Here is a 24302-nt window from a genome sequence, read left to right on the forward strand (position 1 = left end):
GTTTAAATACAGGTTTCATTTTAAACCATTTAAATCAGAGTGGTAGTTGCATAGAACGTTATGAAAGACCAGCTTTATTCCTGTAGGTGAAGGGTATCCCTGAAATGGTGCATTAAACTCATCTAACAAAATCAGTTTTGTTAAATCAATGCAAACATTTTACTGTTGTTCTGGTTTGGGTTCAATATGCTGCCTGAACATTGCTCACTTCAGCTGTGGAAGTACTGATGATATGAATTTGCTCTGGTAAGGAAAAAATACATCTAATATTAAAGATATTGAGACTTATTTGATATTCTGAGCCAGTGGTGCAGATGGATAGAGCAGACGCCCTGTGCTAGTCATGTCTTTTCAGAGTACAGCTCAGTCAAAATGAAAGCTTTAGCAATGCAAAGTGGAAATTCCTGAGCAGAGACATTAATATTACTTTGCATTTTACAAACTGCCTCTTCTGGAAAGCTGGTGGAGTGAAAAAGAGTCTTATGGTTGGTGTAACTGATAATTTGTTGAGCGAAGCACAGTCATGGAGGGCTGCTGTACTGTCAAATAAGATGAAATTAATAGTTTGACAAGAATAGCTTGGAGGAGGAGTGATGGCAACAAGAGAGAAAATAGGAAATAAGAACCAAGCTGTTCAGGAAACTGAGAACAAGGGAAAAAACTTTATAGAAGGGGGAGCTGGAGGGCAGAGGCGTCAAAAGGAAGACTTGAGTTTCAAATTATGCAGAGGTTGCAGTGCAAGAGGGTGGCATTCGAGGAGGTTACAGTAGCCAAGGCAAGACTTACCTAAGGCATGGAATGGTATTTCTGAATGTTAGGAATGAATCTGTACAAATAAATAAGCTAAAATGTTCCCTGTGGGCTAGAGCTGTGCCCTCATAGTAGGGCTGAATTCTTGTGGGTTTACTTGTTAAAATTGCCTGGCCCTGTAATTACAGCCTCTTTTTGAAGGGTATGTGTCATTACACTGGTTAGAGGGGTAGGCATTATCTTCAGCCATTCTTCCCCTTTTAGACTGGGAGAAATGCATAATTGCAGGTTGGAGCCAGGACTTTTTATTCCCCAAAGTCGCCTGCATCCCCAAAATTCATGGTTAGTGAGTCAGTCCTTCTCTTATGCCAGCAGATGGTGCAGACTATTCAGGGACGGAGGCTCCCAGAAGCATTCTGCTCCTTCCTTTGAGGGAAGGCAGACTTCCCCAGTGAGGAAAACACTGCCAGAAGGGTGGCCCCTGGGCTCTGTAACTGCTGTTTTGCAAAAACAGAGCACCATCCTTTTTACCTAGAATCTGGGGGAGGTTGGAACCAGAATCTACTATGGACAGGAGTTGTTTTGTACAGAAAGAGCTGCAGCATGGCAGGCTGTGGTGAGCTAGGCCAATATTTTTAAGTGGTAGGATGGCTTGGTTGGGTGGAGGGTTCTCAAGATTCTTTCATAGAATCACAGAATGGTTTGGGTTGGAAGGGACCTTAAAAATCATCTTGCTCCAACCCTCCTGCCCTGGACGGGGACATCTGCCACTAGACCAGGTTGCTCTAAGCCTCGTCCAAGCAGTCCTTGGACACTTCCAGGGATGGGGCAGCCACAGCTTTTCTGGGCAACCTGTGCCAGGACCTCATGAGCTTTCATGATAGTGCACCACTGCCTTGGAACAAGGACTCATTTCAGGGTTTGTGATGGGCTGTTCCCATCTCAGACAAAAGTGAAGCTGTAACAGGATGTTATCTTTTGCCAAAATAGGGCAAAAGCAGTGACATTCAGCTACAGGTGTCAAAATCTGCTCTCCTTTCCCTGGAAGCTGTCCCAGCCATCTACAGCATTGTGCTGTGGAGTCAGGAGTATCCCAATAAAGGACAACTCACAGACAACAGATGCTGGTCAGCACCTTTGACCCTCTGAGCAGATCCCAGCAATTGTCAGGTTTTACCCAAGAGAAAGGTTAAGGGCTGTCACATTCCTACTTATCCCTGCATTGCTGCTCACAGGCAAAATACCCTCCTGACCCTGTGCCACTGAGCTCGTGCCCTAGTTCAGGGAATTCTGCCATCTTACACAGCCAGCTCTGACCCAGAGAGCATCCCGTGCACCCTTGGCAGGTGAGATGCCCAAAACTTGTAGGACTCAGTCCTTGGAGAGCCTTTACATATTTGCCTTTTCACCTCACAGCCCCTGTTGTCCTCTGTGATGAGGTGTAACAAAAAGCAGATCCTTTGCCAGAGCCTCTCCTGTCTTTCCTTCTCTAGTGCCCAGACGTTTTTTCCCCCCAAACATTGCAATTATTCAACTTCTGTGTCTTTTTCCTTTTTCAGTTGGGTCCTTCAATGCAACACCTTCAGCAAATATATTCTGCTTTATTCTTTATTATTCTGCCAACATAAAAATTACTAAAAAACACTCTATAAAATATGTCTTGAAAAATCTAGCATTACCCAACCTCTAGAGTTTCCCGGAAAAGGGCTGCAGATAAGGATCCAAAGTGGTTTCCCACTGCAGAGCCTCCTACATCAAATCCAAATTGCCAAGGAGTGGGAAAAGGGAATCTTTTAAAAGAGCCTGTGCCTGGAAGTGGCTGTGACTCATCCTAGAGAGGACAACTGGTTACTAGTCCAGTTGCTCTAGAGGTCATTTTCTAGGTGGGCACAGATGGTTTTCAGAGGAACATTGAGGGAGACATGTTCCCAGGAACTGCGGAAGGAAGAGCCATATTAATATATCTCTGGCTGTTGTCCAAGCTGCCAGATGCTAATGATGATTCCAGGCTATGGGGGACTCTAATAAGATCTTAATAAAGACTCTAATAACAGTCTGGGGACAAGAAAGTCTCCCTTCCATGACTGAGAGCCTTGGAAGGGAAATCCAGGCAGAGCAAGATTTTCAGGTTCAACAGAGAGGAACCTCAGCCTGGAGAAGCTTGTCAAGGCTGGAATGGGCTATCCCAGGACTGGTCTCTAGGGATCTGTAAAGGAAAATAGTAAGGAATTGCCTCCTGTGGCCTCAGAGGGAGGTCTCTGAGGGCAGGAGGCCTCTCAGCTGGTCCAGAGCATCAGGTCGCAGTCCCAGAACACTTGGGTTCTACTCCTCTCTTATTTGGGCATGTGGTACTTATTGGCATCTGTGGCTTCACTTGAGTCCTGTGGCTCTTGGATCTGGGGAGCAGCACTGGGGTTGGGGTTCTGGACACTGCCTATGAAAAGCGGGATGCCCGTTTCATCTTCAAAGATTATGAAGACGAAGGGCCGGTCGAGGCTGAAGACAGAGACCGAGCGGGACAGCACGACACTGGTTGCAGCAGATGCTTCCACCCCGTCTTCTTTAAGCTCCAGGGTGGACTGGTGCTGCACACTGGACACAAAGAGAGGCTCATCTGTGATCTTCTGCAGATTTGGGCTTGTGAACAGCTCCTGCAGGCCTAGAGAGAAAGAAGATGAAGTTAACCTTCCCCAGCTGGTGCCACCAGCTCTGATTTTTCTCAAAGCTGTCTGAAGAAAGCAATTCCCTGCTCTGTTGCTACGTGTGTTGCCCACCATGAAGGCCTGGAGAACTGACAGGCAAGAGAAACAAAAACTGCAGTCCAGGCAGGTTCCCCAGTCTCTTTCTGTATGAAGAGCTGAGGGTGCCAAAACCAGAAGAGGCTTCACAAGCTTTGTCCACCTCATTTAGAATAGTAGTGTAAAACTTAAAGTCATCCTTAAAAAGCAGCAGCAAGTCTGAAGGCTCTTTCTTGCTGGGCTGGAAACACTTTTACAGAGATTATTTTTTTAAGCAATTCTGCAAAACAAAGTGAACTCTTAAATTATTCTCATCTGGAAAAGCAGTGCCTGGTGTTTTATTTCAGTGCCAAGTTTTGTGATCTGAATTTTCTCTGTTGGCAATTTCCATGTCCTGGACAGTGCATTAAATGACAAAGTAAGAGATAAGGATTGATGCACAGGAGGAAGTTGGTCTTGGCTACAAGGAGGGGAATGGAGAAACTGTGAACGCTGCCTTCTCTGTAGTATCATCTTGTTGGAGCAAAACATTTGGTGCTAGGCAAGCAAAGAGTAAGGAGGAGGAGAGGAAGAAGGGATGGGAGAGTTTGGAGTTCTGGAGCAAGCTGTGAGGCACAGCTTTAGAAACAAGGGTGGCAGTTTTAAGTGTCAGTGAACAGATGCCATAGATTGAACAGCTTGGCTTGTTCTGTGCAAAGAGGCCTTACCCATTTGACTGAGAACCTTGTTGAGTTCCAGCTGGTAGTCCAATTTTATTTTTGGGATCTTCACTGTGGTGGGCACCTCTTTGGGGAAAAGCCTGCATAGTTGTTTGTAAGGGAAGTTCTCCAGCACGTGAGAGGGATTCCGAGTATACTGGTTTGGTACAATGACCACAAAACTCACATTACTCTTAAAGGGAAACTTGGCCACCTGGAAATAAAACCAACCAGAAGAATTCATGGAAAAGGAAGGAAAATCCAGAAAGTGATGCTTTTAGTTTAGTCTTTTTCCAGTTGGCCTACAGAGCCAGTCTTGCTATCGGATGAAAACAGTGTGGTGAGAAGGAGGGATCTGATTTCTCCAGAAGAGAAAATTCGTTGGAATAACAGCATTAGATTTTAGTATCAGCCACTGAGTGGTAAAGATTGAGCACATGGCAGAGTGGAAGCCCATGGGCACAAACATTGTACCCACTCTGGCTGTATTCTGAAGCGCTCCAACAGTACATTGTCCCAGGGAATTCCTTTCCATGTTTCCTCATTTATCTTTAACTCAGGGCTTTAAAACTATTAATTCCCACTTAGTGGGAATATCTCTTTGTGTTTTTCTCCCAGAGACTGAGAGTGAAGATCCAACATTCTTACTAGAAGCAAGGATGAGGGATGATTATTAAATTTTTGAGCACTGTGCCTGTTAAAAAAACTTTTTTTTTTATTGGAAAGAATACTTGCAGTCAGTAAAATACCATAAGAGGAAATTGCAATCAAAACTTGCAAGGCTCCTGTGAAAGCCCTACCTGAATGTCCTGAGACTCCAGTGTAAACCAGCTCAGGGGGTACTGGTGGGCTTTCATCATCTCAACTGGGACCACAGACTTATTGTCAAGGTGGAATACATCTGTCTCAGTCAAGCTAGCATTAAACTTATTCCTCCAAAATCCTGTCAAAAGAAAAGTTTTGAAATCAACACAGTTAAATTTGGGTAGAAAAACAGAAACTGCTGAGCTGAGTTCTCTAACAAGGCAGACAGTGCCAGGCAAGTAGAAATACAGCAAAGAGAAGTCAGTACCAAGGCTGGAAGAGCCCTGACAGCAGGAAACTCTTATCATCCAGAGAGGGACTGTGAAATAACAAAAAGAACAAGGATTAATCCTCATGCCTCAGTGTGGGAGACCAGCGAAGGCTATGGAGATAAAAGAAACAATGTTTGTGCTTTGAAAAATGAGGAGTAGTGCCTTTGTGCTGCATAGGGTGAAACACTGCTCCAAGACCAAGGTAAAGCATTTGTAGACTTACACTGGAGGTGTTTGGTCTGTGCACAGCCCTCAGGGAATTAAAAGAGGAAGATGTGCCTGACCACTGTGCTGTATCAGAAGGAGATCCACAGAAGCTGCCTCTGAGCTCTGTGATGGGTGTGCGGTGAGTTGCATATGACCTGGTTAATCACAGGATTATTTAGGTTAGAAAAGACCTTTAAGATCATCAAGTTAGGACTAGATGAGCAGGGATGTGCCACTGCCTGGGATCCTGAACCAGGAGGCAAAGGCACTGCAGGTCCCACCTGCTGCATTCGGGCTCTGCTGTCAAGTAACATTTTTAGCACATGTGAAGCAGTTGGGAATCATCTCTGTAGAGAAATCTAAGCAAGAGGAACAGCAGATGTACAGGAACAAGCAGATTGACTAGCAGGAAGCAAGGAAAGGAGATGCTGTTCAGCTACAGGGCTTGCAGAAAACTAGATTTCTAACTATTTCTCTTGGAAAATAAGGAAAGCCTGTGAAGCTCACCGTGGAAATGGATTGCATTGAGCAAGAGCATCACTGTGTTTTCAGGGAGCTGCTGTAGGAAGGTGGGTATTTGCCCTCGAGTCGCTTCCTTTACCCAGTTGTTTATGGCTACAAGGTCATTCTCACTGATCCCAGAAAGGGTCATGGGCTTTGCTCCATAGAATTTCTCTGAATCCTCCAGGAACTTCTCTTTCACCTCAAATCCTGGCAGAGGGGTAGAATTCTACATTAAGTCATTGGACATGGAAAGGGTTTGCTCAGTGTTTCAGCCAGTGGCATGACACTCCCGGGAGGAGTGCTTAGGGAAACAGAGATGTCTCCCAGTATGGCAGCATGCTTCCATCACTCTCTGTCACTGGGAGTTTTATCCTACACCAGTACAGACCCCCCTGTGCCAGCTCTGACCTTTCTGCAGGTACAGACGCGATGCCAGGCTGAGGGTGGACTCGCTGAGCCTTCTGCGAAGGGTGCCCAGCATGTGGTGGATGCAGGGCACAGACTCCAGGTGCATCACCTCCAGCAAATGCTTCTCTGTCTGATTTGCTGCTCCTAAAAATCAAATTCCTGTTAGGTCGTGCCCATGCAGTGGAAAACAGGGATGTTACTCTGGCTGCCTCCTGTTAGAAACATGCTGTGCCTTACAAAAGAGGCTGGAGAAATCTGAGAGTGGGAGCCTCAGAGGGCAGCTTCAATTGTAATCATACCTAATTAAAGCTGCAGGAGTAAGGATAAGTGGAAGGGACTGTATTTGATTTGCATTTTGCACACTGTTTGCTAGTGCCTTTGGGAGAGGGTATGGGGAAGGGCAGGAGATGGTGGGTTTGTAGCTAAGAAGTTACCCAGTGCCAGGTGAGACAAGGCGAGGGCGATGCTGAGGGGCGACAGGATCACATTGGTTCTGTTGGATTCCAGCTGGACCTCTCTCAGGAGATCGATGCTGAATCTCACCAAGCCATCTGCCAGCCTCTGGCTTTTCTTCCAAGTCATCTCACAGCTTTTATCTTCAGCCTCTCCTTCTTCAGGATCCCCAGGTAGTTTGTTTCCATGACAGCCCCCAGCCCCAGCTATGGGTTCATCTTCTAGGTTATCCCTCGTGTCTGGAAGGTTGGTGGCAAATGGTGACATGGGTCCATCAATCTTCTGGAAGCTGTCATAAGTAAATTCTACCAGCTTTGCATCTGGCAGGGTTGGGTTGGCTCTCAGCTGATCAGACTGTACAATTCCAGCACTTTTCACATCCTGAGGAGAAACATGAAGGATAGCACGGGAAAAGCAGGAACACAGTGACACCCTCCCTCATGGGCCTTACTGCACACCTAAATGGACTGAGCAAACTCTCCACCTCCTTTACTCCTGTGGTTTTACTTAACATAGAGTTTAAAAGCACCTCAATGAGTTTGGAAGAGAGAAGGGCTTATATCCTGTGAAAATGGACTGAGTGGTTCCTCCTCCACTTGCTCTCAGGGCCTGCTGCAGGCAAGCTTGAGGGCAAGACCTACCACCTGCTCAGCACACGTCCTGTGCCTTCAGTGTTTATAGATCCATCATCCTCAGCCTTGATCTCACCTCCTCCCCTCACACATTTTGGCAGTGCCCATCTGCCTCACACACCAGTCAGCACCCTCTACTACTGTCACAGCCCTAATCCAGTTTGGCTCAATTCCTCCTCCAGGCATCTGTGTTTTCTTGACCTGTCTGTTCTATTCCATCCCTCTTCTTTCCAGATTTCTTCATTTTCCACTTTTCTAGGATTTACCCTGTAGCACTGCCACTGCTCTCCTCATATTTTCACAGTCTTAAACATCCCAGGCTTGATGGGTTGCATCAGGGTCTTTCTCCCTGTCATCCTCACAGCTGGTTGTTTTCCTCACCTTTCCTTATCAATCAGAAATTAAATCATCCACCTGCCATCCCCTGTACATACCAGTACTAATGTTAACTCCATACTTTGCCCAGTTATTTAGGCTGGAGCTTCTAGTGTGAGGGAGCACGGCGTTGGTCACAGCAGGGAATGAAAGATGGACTTTCTCAAGGCACTGGCACTACTGGATTTCACTGTCTGGGTTCATCTATCTCAGGACAAGCTGGAAAACCATTGCAAACACCACAGCATAACTTCAGTCCACTTGGGTGGAACCAGTCACTGCTTACCTTCAGCTTCCCATCTTTGTCTAAGAAGAGACGCTGTTGGTCAATGGCATGTGCCAAAGAAAACTGTAGGAAAAAAAATCAATAAAGGAAAAAAGTCATGTCTCTGATAATTTCCTCTGAATTTTCAGAGTTGGTCCCACTCCTACTCCTGGCTGTAGCAGTTCCCCACAAGGCAACAGCCCAGGCAGGGCTTTAGGATGCAGACCCAGAGGCAGTGGGGTCCGACATGGGGAGGTGGAAGCGAGCAGGAGCTGGGAGAGACTGAAAACACTGGATTTGTTTAGAAAGGGGTCAGGCCAGACAGGTACAAAATAAAAGTATCCTCTAGAGAGTGAGTTTTGCAATCTCAGATCTGACAAGGATCCAAATTTAAAATGAGGAGGGGAAATAAATAGCTGTTATTAAACAACCTCCTGTTAATGCCTGAGAGTCACGGTCACTAAATACAGTTGAAGCCAAGTTTCCAAAGATTTTTTACAGAAATATGAATAATGATAATATCCACAGCTATCTTATCTGGGTAAAAGGTAAGAAACCTTGCTAGTTAAGCCACAGCAGAGAAGCACTTCCACCAATCTGCCTTCCAGGGCTTCTCACACAGCAGCACTGGGTGATATTTGCCCTGTGGTCTGGTGCAGGGAGCCACCACACTGCCCTTGCCCTTTGCTGGTGGGGAGAGGCTGTGCTCACACCCCCACCTCGCTGGAGTGAGAACTTACCCTTAGGAGGCTGTGCAGAGCAGATAGGCAGAGCAGACCCCAGAGGAACACCATATTTCTGGAACAGAAGAACCAGCCGAGAGAAAAGTTATTTCCAGCTGCCTGGCAGCAGTGAGCTGAGCCTTTTCAGGTCTACAGGGAGAAAATTATCAACCTGGCCAAACAGGTTGGCACAGGAGCTCACAGAAAGCAATAAGGAGATGCACAATGCTGCAAAGAAATAACACAGGACTCCTGGGTCTGACGCCAAGGCAGCGAAATCAGAGAGGACCAGGGACCCCACTGGAGCAGAGCTGCAACCACAGCCAGGCTCCTACATGACGCTCTCCCGCTTGGATCCTGCATGTCTGACCCCATTGCCCTCGTTTCTCTGGCTTGCAAATGGTATTTCCCTAATCAGTGCTGCACACACTGTGCCTCTGGAAGGACACAAGACCCTCTGCTTCTTTCCCATGGAAACCACTGAGATATGGGCACAGCATCCTCAGCTGAGCCCAGGGCTCTTGGGAGAAGGGATACTGACCTGCCTCGGTGGGGCTGCAGGCACTTAAGCAGGTGCTGTCTGGGAGGGACTTTGCAGGTGGAAAAGGCAATACCAGAGCAGTTTCTCGGCAATATGTCCTGGAATGGAGAGTCCTCCCCTTCCCAGCACTTGCCTTCCCCCCTTGCTGGCAAACCCAGCCTCTCCCACCCCCGCAGTCCAGTTCCTGTATTGGGACAGTGGGATCAGGGCTTCCAGGGTCACGGACAAAACCCCACCCATTCCCTGGCCAATGCTTCACCCAGCCACTTTTCCCTTTCAAACAAAAATAACATATCTTTTTCTTAACACAGTGTGCCAAAGCCCAGCCCTCAGCACAACTGCCATACTTAATTCCTGGGGCTGCTTTCCACTCTCCAAGCAGTCCTCACTTGACCCAAAACTGCTGGGCTAAGACCCCAGTTGCCAAGTAGAAGCAGCAAAACTTGAGGCCATTTCATTTCCCCTCCTCTCTCACCCCAAATCCTGCAGCCACATATAACCCTGAGTACCCTGTTCCTCCCCGGTGCTGCCTCATCCGTTAACCCTCTGCCAAATTCACTCCATTCTCCCGGAGGGGCACTACTGCTCGTTGGAGGAGCACTCATTTATATCAAACCCTCTTTTATTTGCCCCTTACCTGAGCTTGTTCATGTCCATGTTGGAGCTGGCACTTGCTTTAGCCCAGCCGACAGTTCTGCGTAGGGCACACGCAGCTCTCGTCCAGCCCACCACGGCAGCGACCTTCGGCACCACCCCCTGTTTGAGAACCTGGCAGGCAAATATTGACCTACAGCATCCGGTTAAACATTTGTTTGGGGAAGAAGAGTGAATTTGTGGTGCATCTGGACACGGGGAGACACTTTGGGCTGCTGTATCCTGAAGACAACATTAACACTGAGTTCACCAGCTCCGAATCTCTCATCAGCAAAAGTAACGTGTGAAGTCACTTGTCCCGAGTAGCAGCTCCACTTTCCACACACTCCCTGTGCTGGGAATGTGCTCTTTTATTCATAACCCTCAGTGAAAATGCAAGGCTCGGTATTTATTGCCACAGGGCTCTCTGAGTTTGGAATTTTCCTTGCAGAAAATACCAGTTCTTCACTCCCTGCATCGCAGCTGCTTCTGCTGCAGCCAGCGTGAGGCACTGGTTTAACAGATGGCAGGTGCCCAGGGCCCCCATGGCCACACATGGAGTGGGAGGGTGTGATGCCCAGGCTGGGCTGAGCCAAGAGCAGCTGGTCCCTCCCCTGGGGCACAGCACGCTCCAGAGCTCTGCCAGGGCAGCTGGCCCGGGTGCAAGGCTCCACAGCACGCACACACTGCTGGGGCATGGAGGAATAGTCTCAGGGACGGGCAGAATTCCAGCAGTCCTGTCCTGTGTGGTTTTGTGCTGTATGCAGAAGTGATGGTGATCCTTCCCACCTTCTGTCTGTGTCCTCAGCGGGAGAGGAGTCACTAAAGAGCAGTGGGGAATGCTAATGGGATCACAGCGCTTCCAGTCATCCATTCCTTGCAGTAAGTCTTGGTTCCCAAACTCACCCCAGACACTGGGAAGGAGTGGGGAGGAGACAGGTTTGAGCTCTGCAACCACAAACTGCTTTGGGACATTCTGCTGTAACATGAGGAACTAATTCCCATTGGAAAGCAAATCCAAGTCCTCGTGCAGCAGAGTCCTACCTTACATCCAGGGCATCTTCACAGCATCCCTCCTCCAGCTCCCCCAGAACAAAAGAGGTATCCAAATGAGGGGCTTTAGCTCTGGCTGCAGAGCAGCAGAGCTGCAGCCAGCACACCCACCCCTCCAGCACAGAGCTTCCACACACCTGGCTCTGCAGCTCTTTCAAAGAGTTTATTAGAAGTAAATATTTACATCTATTGCAAATGGTTAATAGGCAACACGGGACTGAGAGCTCCCCTTAGGTAGGGAAGGACAGCACTGGCCAACCACTCACCTCCCCAGCTGCAGGTGGCTCAGATGAACCAGCAGCTGGATCAAAGCCCTTTCCCCTCCCAGGACAACCCCACAGCAGGCTCCTCCTCTGCCTATGATAAGTGCTTCCTGCTCCCCTGATACTGACTCTGGCTAGGCTGAAGGATGGATGGGAAAAGGGCTGCAATAGAAGTGAAGCAACTGCTCCTACTGCTGGGTCAAAGAGCACACTCTTTGCTTTTGAGGTGGGAACAGACAGTGTTGTCCCAAGGGGAAGCTCAGAGGGAGATTATGCTAGATAATGCCTCCTGGCTCTCACCCTACAAGGGCAGGAGGGGACAAAACTGAGCACCTTTGTGCTGTCCTGTCTTCCCCAGGAATCTGACCAGCACAAAGGAGAGGATTAGAAGGATTTCTTGAGGATCCCTGCCAGTGAGTGGCACACTGGGCATTCCTCACCCCTTACATCATCACTGGATGCTGGGGCAGGAACCAACAACAGCCCTACCCTACTGCTCCAGAAACCAAAATCCTCAGGGAAGCATCTAGTTCTAGCCTCCCTAGAGGGTCACATTCCCATTCCAAACTGCCCCTCTGCAGCAACTCATTCCTAAATGAACTGGCAGAGCAGAAGGGGTTTGTGCCTTGGCTGACTTCCATTCCAGTCTTTGCCATGCAGCCAGGTTGGCAGCAGAAGGGCTCTAGTTAACATCTCCTCCTCCCGTGCAGGCTCTAACTCAGCTGGCAGGACCTAAAGTTCATAAAGTACCTCCTCTGGGCTTGGAGCACCGACCACGGGAGAAGGAGGTGCCTGGCACTGCACAGCTCCAAAGGCAGCAGTTCCCAGGCCCAGCTTATGCTATCCTAGTAAGACTGTTCAGTGGTTCAGGAGTGGAAGTGAAGGGTAAGTGCAGATGGCAGTAGCTAAACTGTTGTGTTTTGTCAAGGGGCACCTCTTACTCCTTAACTGAAGGGGGGAGGATTCCTGTGGTCCCTGTTACTCTGGAGGGCACCTCACAGTCCCCTGGGGTCAGGCACACATGGTATGGAAAGCTCCAGGCCTCTCTGCAGGGGTGACAGTGACCTACAACGCCCAGTATCTCTCCCAGCAGCAGTGGAGGTTTCTCAGTTATGGCTTTTTTTCTTTTTGAAGATACAGAAAGAGGTTAGAGACACTTTATCAAGTGCTCGCTAACACGTACACCTCCCCCTGCACCCTCCGTTCAGAAACATCTAACTCTGCCTCCTCCAAAAGCCACACTGCCGGCTTCCAGCTCCACCACCAGCACTGTGGGACAGCCACAGGCTCCTGGACTGGGGGGTCACTACGCCAGGAGGCGAATGATGCCGTTGTCGGAGCCCAGCAGGAGATGGCACTTCGTGGGCAGCACCGCCAGGCTGGTCAGTGTACCCCGAAAATTCTCGGAGCTCAGCTTGGTCGTGCTGATGGGCAGAGCTGAGGACTCCAGCATGGAGTAGACCCCGATCTTGTTGGCCACAGTGCCAGTCACCACTTCGTTACCGTAGAGGTCGAACGCGTGGATGGGTTCGGATGCAGATTTGTAGTGGTGCAAAGGTTTCTGCTCCAGTTCCTTCCAGACAGTCAAGGAATGATCTGAAGAGGAGCTGATTAGCACATTGCCCTCTGCAGCCTGCAGGAAAGGAAAGGCCAGTGAGCAAAAACTCCTGCTGTAAAAGCTCCCAGTCACAGTGCAATCCCTTGGGACAGGCACAGCCATTTCCAAGCAACTGATGGTACTGAGAAGTATTAGCAAGGCATCAGGATGCTCTGGTAGCTGACAACCTCCTCCAGTGCTATCCTCCAAGACATAGGCTATGCCTCTTCTGAACAATATCCTGATACCCAACACAACTCATTCATCATCTGTTATTACTGCAGTGGGTAAAGGGATTACCATGCAGTCTCCCTCTCCACTAAATCACCTGCTAAACTATTTTCCTTTTCAGAAAAAGGAATCAGGAGGCTCTCTCAGTGAAAAACACTGCTGAGGGTAGGAGAAGCCTGGAGCTGCTTATTAGCAGAGCTAGTGAGAGGGTAAACAACCCACACTGCTGAACTTTGTTTAACCCGCGTTTGGGTCAAGGACCCTGGAGCCCCAGCGCTGCTCCCTGAGGGTGGGTAAATATGGACAAGAGTTATCCATTAGAGTGACACTCTCCCTGGGAAGCTGAGTGCCACGTGGAGAAAGCAACACATTTGCTTCTTCACGGGAGCTATGGATCCTCCCTGCCCCTGCTGCAGACCTGTTCAGCAGGGACTGATACCCAGGAGGGCTGATCTCTGTTCAGTACAGGTTGGACCAAGAACAGCCACTGGCAGCACTAACCAACAGGCAGGAGAGCCTGAGCAGCCTCTTACAGCAAAGGTGGAGGAATGCTCCAGGATGGAGCAGACCAGCCCTGCTGGAAGGATGCTCCATGCAGCCTCAGAGGACCGACGAGGCCCCACTCTGATGCCAGCTGAACCTCTCACCTTGATCTGCAGGATGTCTCCCTCATGGGCAGGCCACCCCCGCATGATGAGCCCTGTCCTGGTGTCCAGCAGCACGATGAAGCCGGAGGAGAAGCCGGCCATGACGCTGCGCCCGTTGGGACTGACGGCCAGGCAGCGGATGAGCCCCGCGCTCACCCCGCTGGCCAGGCGGAACTCGTGCTGCAAGAGAGACAGGCCAGCTATGGGGGATGGAGATCAGGGGATCCGGCATTTAGGGGTCAAGAGACCCTGGGCTCCAGCTGGCTTCCATGGAGTCATGGCAGCTGGCTTTGAGCCAGCTGTGATCCCATCGTTATGCACATGGATGGAGGAGGGCGGCTCGCAGAGCTCCAGGGTCCCTACCTGCAGTCCTGGCTTCCTGTGGTCGATGAACCGCAGCACAGAGTCTGCGCTGGCCACAGAGATGCTGTGATGGGGAGGTGGCATGGTGGTCACAGCTGTGATGGGCACTTTGCTGTCTAATTCATCAAAAGTCCGGAGAAGTTTGCCTGTGAAAACATGACGGAGACGCTCTGGCAGCAGATGTACAGAGAAGGTACACAGCAAATCTCCAGTTCTGTGCTGGGTTTTAATGGGAGCCATCCAAACTCAGTATGGTCCCTCTGTCTGCAAGGACTGGACCAGTTCCCTCCAGCCAGCCCTCACCCTTTCCCTTCTTACCCGTGAACTGGTCCCAGATGTGCACAGTCCCATCACAGCTCACCACGTGCTGCGGTGCCTCCAGCTGGCTCACGTAGAAAACAGACTTCTTGTGCTCAGCGTAGGTGAACCGCGGTGGCACCTCGCTGGTGCCATCCCCGTAGTTGTACAGGGGCCAAAGGCGGACAGTCTTGTCCTTGCTGCCACTCAGGAAGAAATCCTCGCTGCCAAGTGCTGCCACACACTTGATGGCCCCCGAATGCCCTGAGAAACTCTGCAGCTTGATCTGGTGGAAGTGGAAGCGGGGGTCGTGCTGGCTCACCCCAATCTCATACTGCCAGTAGGCCAGCCAGTTCCCACACAGCATGTGGGTGCTGCGAGGGAGGTCGTGCTTCAGGGCATTCTCCTCGCTGGACGAGCTGGGAATAAAGCCATCAGTGCCAGCACTGAGGCGAAGCAGGCCGAGACCCTCAGACTGTGTGTCCACAGGGACCTGGATGCGGTTCCCCACCAGCACGCTCCCAAAAGTACCAGAGTGACTGTCCTCGTGAGGGCTGGAGAAGGGCTCAGTCCCTCTCATGTCTTGGTCTGAGCCCACCACACTCGGTGCTTGTTCCAGGCCAATGGCCTGCAGGTTCTTGGGGTTCACATTCTCCAGATAGAGGCTGGCCAGCTTCTCCACCAGCGAGTGGTTGGGCACAACTGTCTGGATAACATCACCTGAAGAGAGAGAACAGAGCTTCAGGGGAAGGAATTTCCCCAACATCACCCCCAGAACAGGGTCAGCACAGGGCTGTGAATGCAGCATTCCCCACGAGCCAGCCACACACTTCTCCCAGCTAAAGCTGCCTGAAGCCCAGGGGGCTCCCAACCCAACAAGCAGAGCAAGCCACAGAGCAGGAGCTGTGTGTTTCCTCCAGCAGCTCTATGACCCCTGATTTCTCTTGAGTTCAAGCCCAGCACGCACGCACAGATCATGGAACTCTCTTGCAAATCCCTGGAGCTGGTGGCCAAGCCGTACCTAGCAAGCAGGAGAAGGGGATGTAGGTGATGTAGGCCATCTCAGGGTTAAACACCTTCTGTAACTCCACCAGCACAGATGGATCCAGGGCCAGCAGCTTCCCATCTGAAAGGGGCACCTCCATCACTGGCACTTCACAGCTGCTCAGCGACTCCGCCGTCAACCCCTGACAAGAGAAAACAGGAAGATGCCCAAAATCAGATGCTCCCACTACACAAGTAATTACACAAACACAGCCTAGGTGGACACTGCTGACACCAGTGCTGCTGTGTGCAGGAATGCCCACCACATTCCTGCACCTAGGCACTGGGGGGGGGGCAGGAGGACCTCTCCCACATCACTGACCTGGTCCTGCAGCTCCTGCAGCAGTGAGAACGCCCCGAAGAAGTTTCTCACCGTGTCACTCAAATGCTGCTGCACCATCTCCTGCCCAATCCGCAGGCAGATCAAGGCAATTAGGCTGATTGTCTTAATGCACAGGACAACACGGGCCTGGGCACCACTGGGGAAGCTGAAGAAGACACCCATTACCAGCCTGCCCTCCACATATCCCTTTTTCCCATCCTCTGCGTCACACTTCCCGCCTTTTTCAGAATTCTTTGGGCTGTGTACCAGTGCAAGAAGGTGCACACCAGGGCAGGTGCAGCCCCCCCAACCCCAGCAGCATTAAGAATCATTTCCAAATCCCCGATTTTATGCCAATCCTGGTGGAAGGCACAGCAGACTGCAGCGCTTACCCGACAGCTGGTGAAGTGAGGAAGCCCAGCACTGGGAGCAGCACCTCCTGACTGATCTTGGGGAGAATATCCATCAGTGTGGTGTCAGAGAGACACACCACGATCTTCTGAGTCAGTGTCACAGCAGCCAGGAGCCCGGCCTCCTTCCGGCTGTTCAGCCGGACGCCGCCGGACCCACCACTGGGCGCAACCTGCAAGAGGAATCATTTAGCGCCAGGGCCACCATCTCCCCAGCAGGACACAACCAGAGTGATCCCAGGATCACCTGAGCTCAGCCTCAAAACCCAGAATGGTAGTGCTGGTCATAGCTGGGAAACTCAAAAAGGGAGAGTGACAACCCCACACTGGCCCACACCATCTTGCAGACCCCAGAGCATCGTTTGCCAGCACAGAAAGAGGGGAAACCTCTTATGTACACACAGGTTAAAAGCAAGAATCAGTGTCTTCATCCCATGCCATGTTGAGCCTGGATGTGCAGTCTGCAGAGGGACAGTCCTTGCATGACATACCCAAGCACAAATTATGGGCAAACCTGCTGCTGACTTCTAGAAATCCAGCTCCTCATAATTTCATGAGGCAGAACAACACATCCTTTTTTGCTGACAATGTACTAGTGCTGTTTATGGCAGTGCCAAAGAGTTAATAACATCAGCAGCAATACTAAAAGATTTCTTCTAGATTGTGCTATTTCCTAACTCCCAGACAAATCAAACACCCAAGAAAAGAGAGCCAATAACAAAACCCACAGACAATTCCCAGTTTCCGCTATATTTCTTGTACACCTGCCATCTTCCAGCTCATCACAGAGGCTCTTCCTCTCACAAAATAGCCACCCTGCCAAATCCTGCAAGAAGGATTGACTTTATCCTATTTGTGACCCGCAAGTTCCATCGCTTTAATATCAGGTTGCCAAATGCTGTTTCACAGGGGTATTAATCCCCTCCGTGCCCCCAGGCAATGAGCTTAGTAAAGCAAAGCAGAACAGCTGGAGCTGTGATTGCAACTGGGTGGAGAATGATTTTGCTGAAAAATGGGATTTTTTCCCCTGAAAAATCTCCCCTTCAACACTGGAAAAACTGACAATGCCTTTTTGTTTTCTTTAAATGAACAGCTGTGGCCTCTTTTCCTCTATGTTTAAATTATCAGAAAGCTACTGAAGTTTTCCATTTAAATGAGAATCCATAACCAAAGTGTTTATAACCACTAAAAAGGCAGCAATATGAAAAATAAGCCTGTTTAAAACATTCGAAACTTTTTTTGATGAAAAATTAGTTTTTCAACCAGCTGCATTATACATTTTCCTCTTGCTTTTCAGCTATGAATTTCAAGCTCAAAAGTTAGTGAGTCTTGCCAGTACTTTTTATACAGTTGAAAACCCTTTAGCCTCTCCCCAGTTCATCCCTATCTACGCACACAGACCTCTAAGAACACACGTTCCAGCAATCCCACAGCAGCCCAAGCTGCTCCTCCTGCCTGTTATCACAATCCCACCCTTCTGCCAGCTCTGTTTGGGCACCCTCGCCCAGCAAAGCAGAAGAAAAGCTTTTCCTCTGGCTTCACATGTGTCAGATACGGGTCTGACAGGGAAAGCCCCTGGCTGAAATGGGGGGAAAGGGGTGTGTACACAGCCATGTGCTTTGCTGGGAGCAGTCTGGACCTTGTGGCACGGGGTGAAAATGCCTGTCCTGCCTTTCTCAGCCAACACAGCCAGAGCTGCTCAGCCCACGCCGACCCAGACATAGCTCAGCTGAGTTCAATTTTTCATGCAGGAGGCTCCTGGTGAGGTTGAACTATTTACTGTGCATCCTCCTCTTGTGCCTGGACAAACCTCTCACCCCAACACGTGTGAGAAGAGGAGAAAAGGCAATACTGACCAGGTAGCTGATGTAGGGCAGGTACTGGTAGGTGAGGACAGGCTCTCCATACAGGTAGGCCATGTGCACAAGGCAGGCCAGCACTGGCCTGGACACCTGATCTCCCAGCACTGGCCGTTTCTGGTAGATGTTTCCTGTACTCAGAGGACTGTTCTCATCGTTGCTCGGTACAAACTGCTGCCTGGTGGGGCCTGCCCAGAGAACACATCGTGAGCTGGAGCAGCAGCTACACCCAAGCCAGCAGCAGACAGATCTGGGGCACAGCCCACCCCAGGACCCCGGGCTCCAGGGAGCAGACATTACCAACGTAGCAGGACGTGAGCAGACGGAGCAGGTTCCTGGCGATGAAGCGGGATGTGACGGTTGGGCCCAGCTTGGCCGAGAGCCACCTCACCATCTTACAGGCTGTGTCTGCAAAACAAAAACAGTTGCAAGGACAGAGCCCAGCACGGCACAGATTAGTTATCGCCCGCCTGCTGCCCTGACCCTGCCGGCCCCCCAGGCAGTGCCTGGAGTCTCAGATCCACAGGCAGATCTGATCTTTTACGCTGGTTTCATCGCTGTCCCCAAGCTGGGACCACAGACACCCCCAAATCCAGACCGACTGCTTCCCAGGCTCTGCCCTTTAGTGGGTGTTTGCCCAGGCTCAACACTGGCAGGGTCTTACCCAGCAGTATTGTCTGCTCTTTGTCATCGGAGTGATCCGGCAGCTCCTCTCCCTCCCCATCCTCTGGCTCGCTGCTGTCATCAGCCAGGGTGACATCTACAGAGGCACCAGCATCCACAACCACTGTCAGCTCTGCATCAACCACAGGGTCATCGTGCTCCTCTTCCTCATGCTCCTCTTCCTCCGAGTCCGAGTCCTCGCTCTGTTTCAGGTCCTGGCTGCTGTCCATCGACTTCAAGCTGCTCTTGTCCTTCTGGGAATCCCCGTCAGCAGGTCTGTCCTCTCCCAGGGACACCTCGCTGGCACTGCTCTTGTCACTCAGCCGGCCAAGGCTGAGCGATTCCTGCTCCTGAGGCTGCAGAGATTCCCCGACATAGAGGCCACCCTGGAATTCCTCAGCCTCAGGCAGGTAGGCCTGGTCATGGAAGCTGACACCAGAGGTGTAGTCAAGGAGGTCCAGTGCAGCAGAGCTGTGCTCCACGTCCATTTTGATCTCCTCCCCAAACACACACGACACTGGGCTTTCCCCTCCACTCTCATCATCCTCGGCTGTGCCGAGGAGGGATTTGCTCTCCTCCCGCGAGCTCTCGATGCCAACGAGGATCTGCAGGATGTGGGGCAGCAGGTTCAGGAGGAAGGACTGCAGCCCCAGGCGCACGATCAGCTGGGCCACAAAGCAGTCTGTGTACAGGTAGAACCTGCCATGGCGGTGGCAGGGAGTCTCGTACGCTCCAATCAGTGGCTTGAGCAAGTATTTATTGGCATTCTTCGGACCGAGGGATTTAGCTATGGGTTCAAAGAGGTACCACGCTGCATAGACAGCAGTGTTCTCCTCAGACATCAGAGATAAGATGAAGGGCAGAAGAATCTCCAAGCCTTCAGGAGTGATTTCAGAAAGGATCCCCTCCAGCTGCTGCCACAGCTGGAAAACAAGCTCCCGGCCTTGACCTTCATCCTCTATCTTCTTTGCCTGATAGGTGAAAATGAATTTGTGCAGAGCTGGGAAGTATGTGGGGAAGGGCACAATGGAGCTGAAGGGACTGAGGAGCTGCGTGGGACAGGGTGGGGGGAGGCCCTGGGAGATGGGTTTGTATTCAAACAACTGCGCTGTGCCCTTGCCTGGTCTGGTCTTCAGAAGCTTCTCCACTGGCACGTTCAGCTGCAGCAGGACATGCAGCACGTGCTGGAGCGGGGCTGGGATCTCCTTGGGATGGTAACGGCACAGATTACGCACCATCAGGAACCGCTCCAACAGGGACGCATCGGGCTTCGACGGACGAATCCTCGGAGCAAATATAATCTCGGCTACCAGAATGCCCAAAGCTTGCATGTCCCTCTGGAAGAGATCCGAGAGACCCAGCGGTGGCTCTTCCCACGGCTGCTCCATTAGCTGCATCTCACTGCTCAAACCTTTAACCAAGAAATTGTCCAGTTTCTCCAGTTCTTCCAGGGCCTGGAGTGGATTGAAGCCTTCAGGGAGTGTGATTTTCATGTCAGCCTGATCCCCAGCGCCCGCCTTGCTCCGACGGAGAGGTCGGACACCTGAGGATTTGCCATCGGTGGCATAAGGAGGGAAGGTGGAGGGTTGTGCTGAAGGTACAGCGACAGAGGGCTGGTCACCAGCTCTACCACTAGCAGGAATCGAATCCAGGGCTTCCATGCCTTGCTCTAAATCATCCTCACCAGCGATGGACTTCTCCCCAGACCAGGTGGTTTCACTGGGAGTAGCCTCCAGGACGAGCCCATTCACCGCATCCGTCACCTGGCCTTGGATATCCTCCAAAAACACAGTCTCCCGGATGTTCTGGAGAAGAGGCCGGGCAATGGCTGGAGCTTCAGCAGGAGTGTAGGCAGGTCCCACCATGCGCCTGGGATGCGGCTGGTCAAACAGCTGCACCACCCCGTAGGTCGTCAGATGCGTGTGGTTGTCGACTAGATGGAGGCAGACGTTCTTCTCCTTGACTGCATCCTTCCCCAGCAGCTTGTACCCAAACGTGAGGTCGATCCAGTGGTGGAGGTCCTGGGAGACCTCCCTGCTCTCAAGCAGCATCCGGTGAACTTCGATGAACTCCTCGTAGGAGCTACACCACGACGGCACGTCCAGGTCGGGCATGTCCGGGTGGATGGATCGGAAGATGGAGGGGTCTGTGTAAAACTCCGGGATGCACTCATCCGGGGTCCAGCTCTGCATGCGCTCCATGCTGGCTGGATACTCATTGGGCTCCCACTGGGACCTCACGTGGCAGCACAGCACTGCCTTGGGTGTCCTCCGAGCCGTGTACACGTAGTAGGTGATATCCGAAAGGACATCGGAGATGTGATGGGGGACGTGGAGCTGCTCCCCACTCGACCCCCCAGCAACAAACGCCTGCTTGGTCATCTCGTAGGTGAAGTCCAGCTGTTTGTCTCCCTTGTTGAGACGGAACTTGGATTTCCTTAGGTCCCTGAACTTGCCATTTTTGGTGGTGAAGTCCACCACCCACGGAAGAACCGGGTGGTAGTTGGGGTCTCCCATTCTCCTCCCAGCCAAACTGTTTAGACGCATAAGGTAGTCAAAGTTGCTGACCTGCCCGTGCACCCACTGCAACACCAGGTCTCGGAGGTCCTTCTGGCAGGTGGTGCACCTCGCCTCCTGCCCAACGTGGCTTTGCTCGCTCACTTGTTCCACACCAGCCTCTGAGTTCACTTCCTCCTTTCTCGGTCCCTCGTACTCTCTGAAGTTCACACGCAGGCGGCTGCACAGCTTCTCATCCACAGCCACATCCCGAAGCGAAAAGGCGCCACAAGCCAGACCCGCCTGGTGACAAGCCCTCATGGCCTGCAGCACGTGGAAGAGGAGGAAGAGAATTTTGGCGTGGCTGTTGGTGAGCTTGGCCGGGCTGAATGTCACGATGTCGTGCAGGCAGTACTGCACATACGGGTAGACGACGTAGAGCACGTCAGACGACTCCAGCAGCGCTTCTGCCTGCAGCACGTTGGGGCAGGAGGGCACCCCTTTGGTGGCCGCCGGGCTCTCCTTGGCGGGGGAAGCACCGTGCACATTCCTGCCCACCTGAAGGACCGGGCAGCCATACGCCTTCTGCAGGGCAGCCCGGAGGGCATCCAGGGCCGGCACGGTGGGCGGCGCATCCGCGTGCTGGTAGGGCCGCGCATACCGGGCGTGAGCCCGGCACCACAGGTTGCGGTAGTTCTGAGTGGCCACGCTCTGCATGAAGCCATGTAGGGTCTCTGGGTGGTCAGAGCTGGGGGGCTGCACCTGCAGAGGGTACCTCAGCCGGTTCTTCCGCAGCCCATGGATCTCCACCCGGGTCCAGCCCGCGGGCAGCTTCTGCACCGAGTGCTGCAGGAACGTCCTCACCTCCACCTCGCTCAGCCCCTCCGGGCGTGGGCACAGGGCGGGCAGCGCCCGGCGCTCCCGGAGGCTCGAGAGCCATTTCACTGGGACGAAAGCAGTGACGTGGGTCCTGTCGGTGGCGGCGGCCAGCTGCCGGCGGTCGATGCTCAGGTCCCTCTCCACGCTCTGCAGGAAGCTCTCCATGTTGGCTCCTGCTGGGAGGAAGGTGGCCCAGAGGGGCTGTGAGTGAGCAGAGCAGCGCAGCACCGTCCTGCCCTCCCTGTCACGCGACAAGTCTCACTTCCCCATTGGCACCCCGAGCAAAGAAAAAAAGCTCTTTTAAGGGCTTGGTCACTGTATCAGGAGGTGAAGGTTGAGAAGAGACCAGCCCGGGCAGGGAGAGATACGGTGGGATCTCTGAAGCCAGGCAGAGGGACACGGTGGGGTTTACACAGGGAGGGGAACATGATGGGACCTGCACAGTCCGAGCACTGGGGAAGGGGATGCGATGAGATCAGTGTGGGGGCATGATAAGACCTGAACAGACTCCTGGAGAAGGATATGATGGGACCTCTGCAGGTGGTGGGAGGGCCACAACGGCACCTCCACAGCCCCAGCCTTGAGCGAGGGACACGACGGGACATCCAGAGCCACAAGGGCTGATGGCGGGAACTTGATGGGACTTGGGGCTGAGGGGTGCACGATGGGTCATCTGCACCCCCAGGGCTGGTGGGGGGTACACGCTGGCCCCGCGGGTGACTCAGAGGATGCCCAGAGCAATGAGCACATCCCCAGCACCGACCCACGGCCACGGCCAGAGACGCGGCCCCGCGCCCCGCAGGGCCCTCGTCCCCGGAGGAGAGGGAGCGCGGAGCCGGGCTGAGCCCCGAGGGCCCGAGGGCCGGTCCCGTGAGCCTTCACCCCCCGGGGGGATGAGGGGACCCTCACCGCCCCGGTGGCCCCGCGTTACCTGGCGGTGGCGGCGGTGGAGCCGCGGCGGGGGCGGCCCCTGCCATGTTGGTCAGGTGACGGCGGTCACATGCGGCCGCCGCGCCGCCATGTGCGCGGGGGGGGCCGGCACCTGCAGCCCGCGGGGCCCGCGCGGGGCCGGGCCGGGGCTCTCCGGGGCGGGTGCGGAGCGGTGCGGCGGGGCCGGGGCACGGGGCCGGGGCCGAGCATGGGCAGCGGCGGGGCGGGACACGGCGGGGACACGGCGGGGCCGTGACGTCACCGTGACGTCAGAGGTGCCCCGGGCTGTCAGCTGGAGCTGGGCGAGCCGCGCTGACGAGGCAGCCGGTCTTAAAGGGGTCTCCCCCCCGCGGCGGGCGGACCCCACCCACCGGCGGCAGGTGAGTGCCGGTAAAGGACAGCGGGCCAGCCCGGCCCCGCCACCCCTGGACTCTCCTGTTTGGCTCTGCCCAACCCCTGTGCCTTTGAGCCGAGCCGGGTCCGCCCGCCACCGCCCTCGGGTGGTGCCGAGGCTGCAGGCGCGGAGGTGCCCGCGGGGGACACGGGCGGGGCAGCCACGGGCGGCCGCACCGCGCGCGGCCCCTTTAAGGGGCGCCGGGGGCTCCCGCCGGGCAGCGCCGCATGGCGCGGCGGCGCGTGGGGCGTCACGTGGGTGGGACGTGGCGGCGGCTCATTGGCCCGCCCGGCCTGGCCCGCCGCAATCAGCTGTTACTGGGGCGAAGGGCAGGAGGCGGCCTTAAAGGGGCACCGCGGCCCCGGCACCCGCTGACCCCACTGGCTGAGCAGCCGGGTAGGGAACATCAGTGTAGTGGCTGTGCGCGGGGCAGCGGGTGAGCCCCGCTGGTCCGGCCGGGCCGGGCCAGGCTGGGCCGGGCTGCTGCTGCCCTGCGCTCTCCCTTCCCCCGCCGCTCGCGGCGGGCGCGGCCCCTTTAAAGAAGTTGTCCAGTCATCGCGCGGCGCTGCCAAGTCATCAGGGTCACCCGAGTCCTCGCGGCCACGCCCCCCGCGCCCGCCTATTGGCGCGCGCGCCGAGCGCTCACTTCTGATTGGCCCGAGGACTTGGAGCAACTTCTCGGAATCGGGGCTGTGTCACCGGCCCCGGGCGCTGGAAGGCGCCGCCCGAGGGCGGCCCCGCGGCAGCGCCGCGCCCCGCCCGGGGCCCGCGGGAGGGTCGGACCCCCTCCGGGGCCGCCCCGTCCCCGCCGCCCCTTCCCCCCTCTTGAAAATGCCAACTCACAGCACGCGGG

The 24302-nt window shown here is 53.4% G+C and overlaps 2 protein-coding genes across 7 annotated transcripts; both read right to left on the reverse strand.

The window, feature by feature from the left end:
- Positions 1 to 2342: 2342 nt before the first annotated feature.
- On the reverse strand, positions 2343 to 10141 carry SERPINF2 (serpin family F member 2). 2 transcript variants are annotated; one of them, XM_027690805.1, is made up of 9 exons: positions 10007 to 10141; positions 8847 to 8904; positions 8128 to 8190; positions 6816 to 7215; positions 6382 to 6525; positions 5977 to 6180; positions 4987 to 5129; positions 4196 to 4400; positions 2343 to 3409 (listed from the first exon to the last, which is right to left on the reverse strand). In XM_027690805.1, exons 1-9 carry the CDS (start codon positions 10024 to 10026, stop codon positions 3084 to 3086), a joined length of 1563 nt encoding a protein of 520 aa, XP_027546606.1. In that variant the 5' UTR covers positions 10027 to 10141; the 3' UTR covers positions 2343 to 3083. The 2 variants fall into 2 exon arrangements, with proteins under 2 accessions (XP_027546606.1, XP_027546605.1); XM_027690804.1 differs by lacking the exon at positions 10007 to 10141 and adding an exon at positions 9370 to 9517.
- WDR81 (WD repeat domain 81) lies at positions 9166 to 24179 on the reverse strand. Of its 5 annotated transcripts, XR_003535467.1 has the most exons (12): positions 23057 to 23104; positions 18753 to 22301; positions 18389 to 18496; positions 18086 to 18276; positions 16212 to 16402; positions 15820 to 15985; positions 15475 to 15640; positions 14475 to 15173; positions 14157 to 14302; positions 13794 to 13973; positions 11240 to 12951; positions 9166 to 9177 (listed from the first exon to the last, which is right to left on the reverse strand). XR_003535467.1 is itself a non-coding variant. In XM_027690801.1 (11 exons), the coding sequence occupies exons 2-11, from the start codon at positions 22288 to 22290 to the stop codon at positions 12625 to 12627; spliced, it is 5712 nt and encodes a 1903-aa protein (XP_027546602.1). In that variant the 5' UTR covers positions 22291 to 22298; positions 24096 to 24179; the 3' UTR covers positions 11200 to 12624. The 5 variants fall into 5 exon arrangements, 4 of the variants coding, with proteins under 4 accessions (XP_027546602.1, XP_027546603.1, XP_027546601.1 ...); XM_027690801.1 differs by lacking the exons at positions 9166 to 9177; positions 23057 to 23104 and adding an exon at positions 24096 to 24179 and having other exon boundaries at positions 11200 to 12951; positions 18753 to 22298; XM_027690802.1 differs by lacking the exons at positions 9166 to 9177; positions 23057 to 23104 and adding an exon at positions 24096 to 24115 and having other exon boundaries at positions 11200 to 12951.
- Between the last annotated feature and the right edge of the window lie 123 nt (positions 24180 to 24302).

The sequence above is a fragment of the Neopelma chrysocephalum genome, unplaced genomic scaffold (genome assembly GCF_003984885.1).
Source record: "Neopelma chrysocephalum unplaced genomic scaffold, ASM398488v2 Primary Assembly neopelma1_82, whole genome shotgun sequence".
In the NCBI taxonomy this organism is placed as follows: Eukaryota; Metazoa; Chordata; class Aves; order Passeriformes; family Pipridae; genus Neopelma; species Neopelma chrysocephalum.

Bases quoted from the DNA above. Each gene is read 5' to 3' on its own strand.
- SERPINF2 (XM_027690805.1), bottom strand. From the start codon at position 10,026: ATGGACATGAACAAGCTCAG. The intron at 8,191-8,846 runs GTAAGTTCTCAC...TTTTTCCTACAG, and splicing joins CTCTGCACAGCCTCCTAAGG to TTTTCTTTGGCACATGCCAT. The intron at 7,216-8,127 runs GTAAGCAGTGAC...GTTTCTCCTCAG, and splicing joins ACAAAGATGGGAAGCTGAAG to GATGTGAAAAGTGCTGGAAT.
- WDR81 (XM_027690800.1), bottom strand. From the start codon at position 23,102: ATGGCAGGGGCCGCCCCCGCCGCGGCTCCACCGCCGCCACCGCCAG. The intron at 14,303-14,474 runs GTAAGAAGGGAA...ATGTTTTCACAG, and splicing joins CATCTGGGACCAGTTCACGG to GCAAACTTCTCCGGACTTTT. The intron at 12,952-13,793 runs GTGAGAGGTTCA...CCTTTCCTGCAG, and splicing joins GAGACATCCTGCAGATCAAG to GCTGCAGAGGGCAATGTGCT.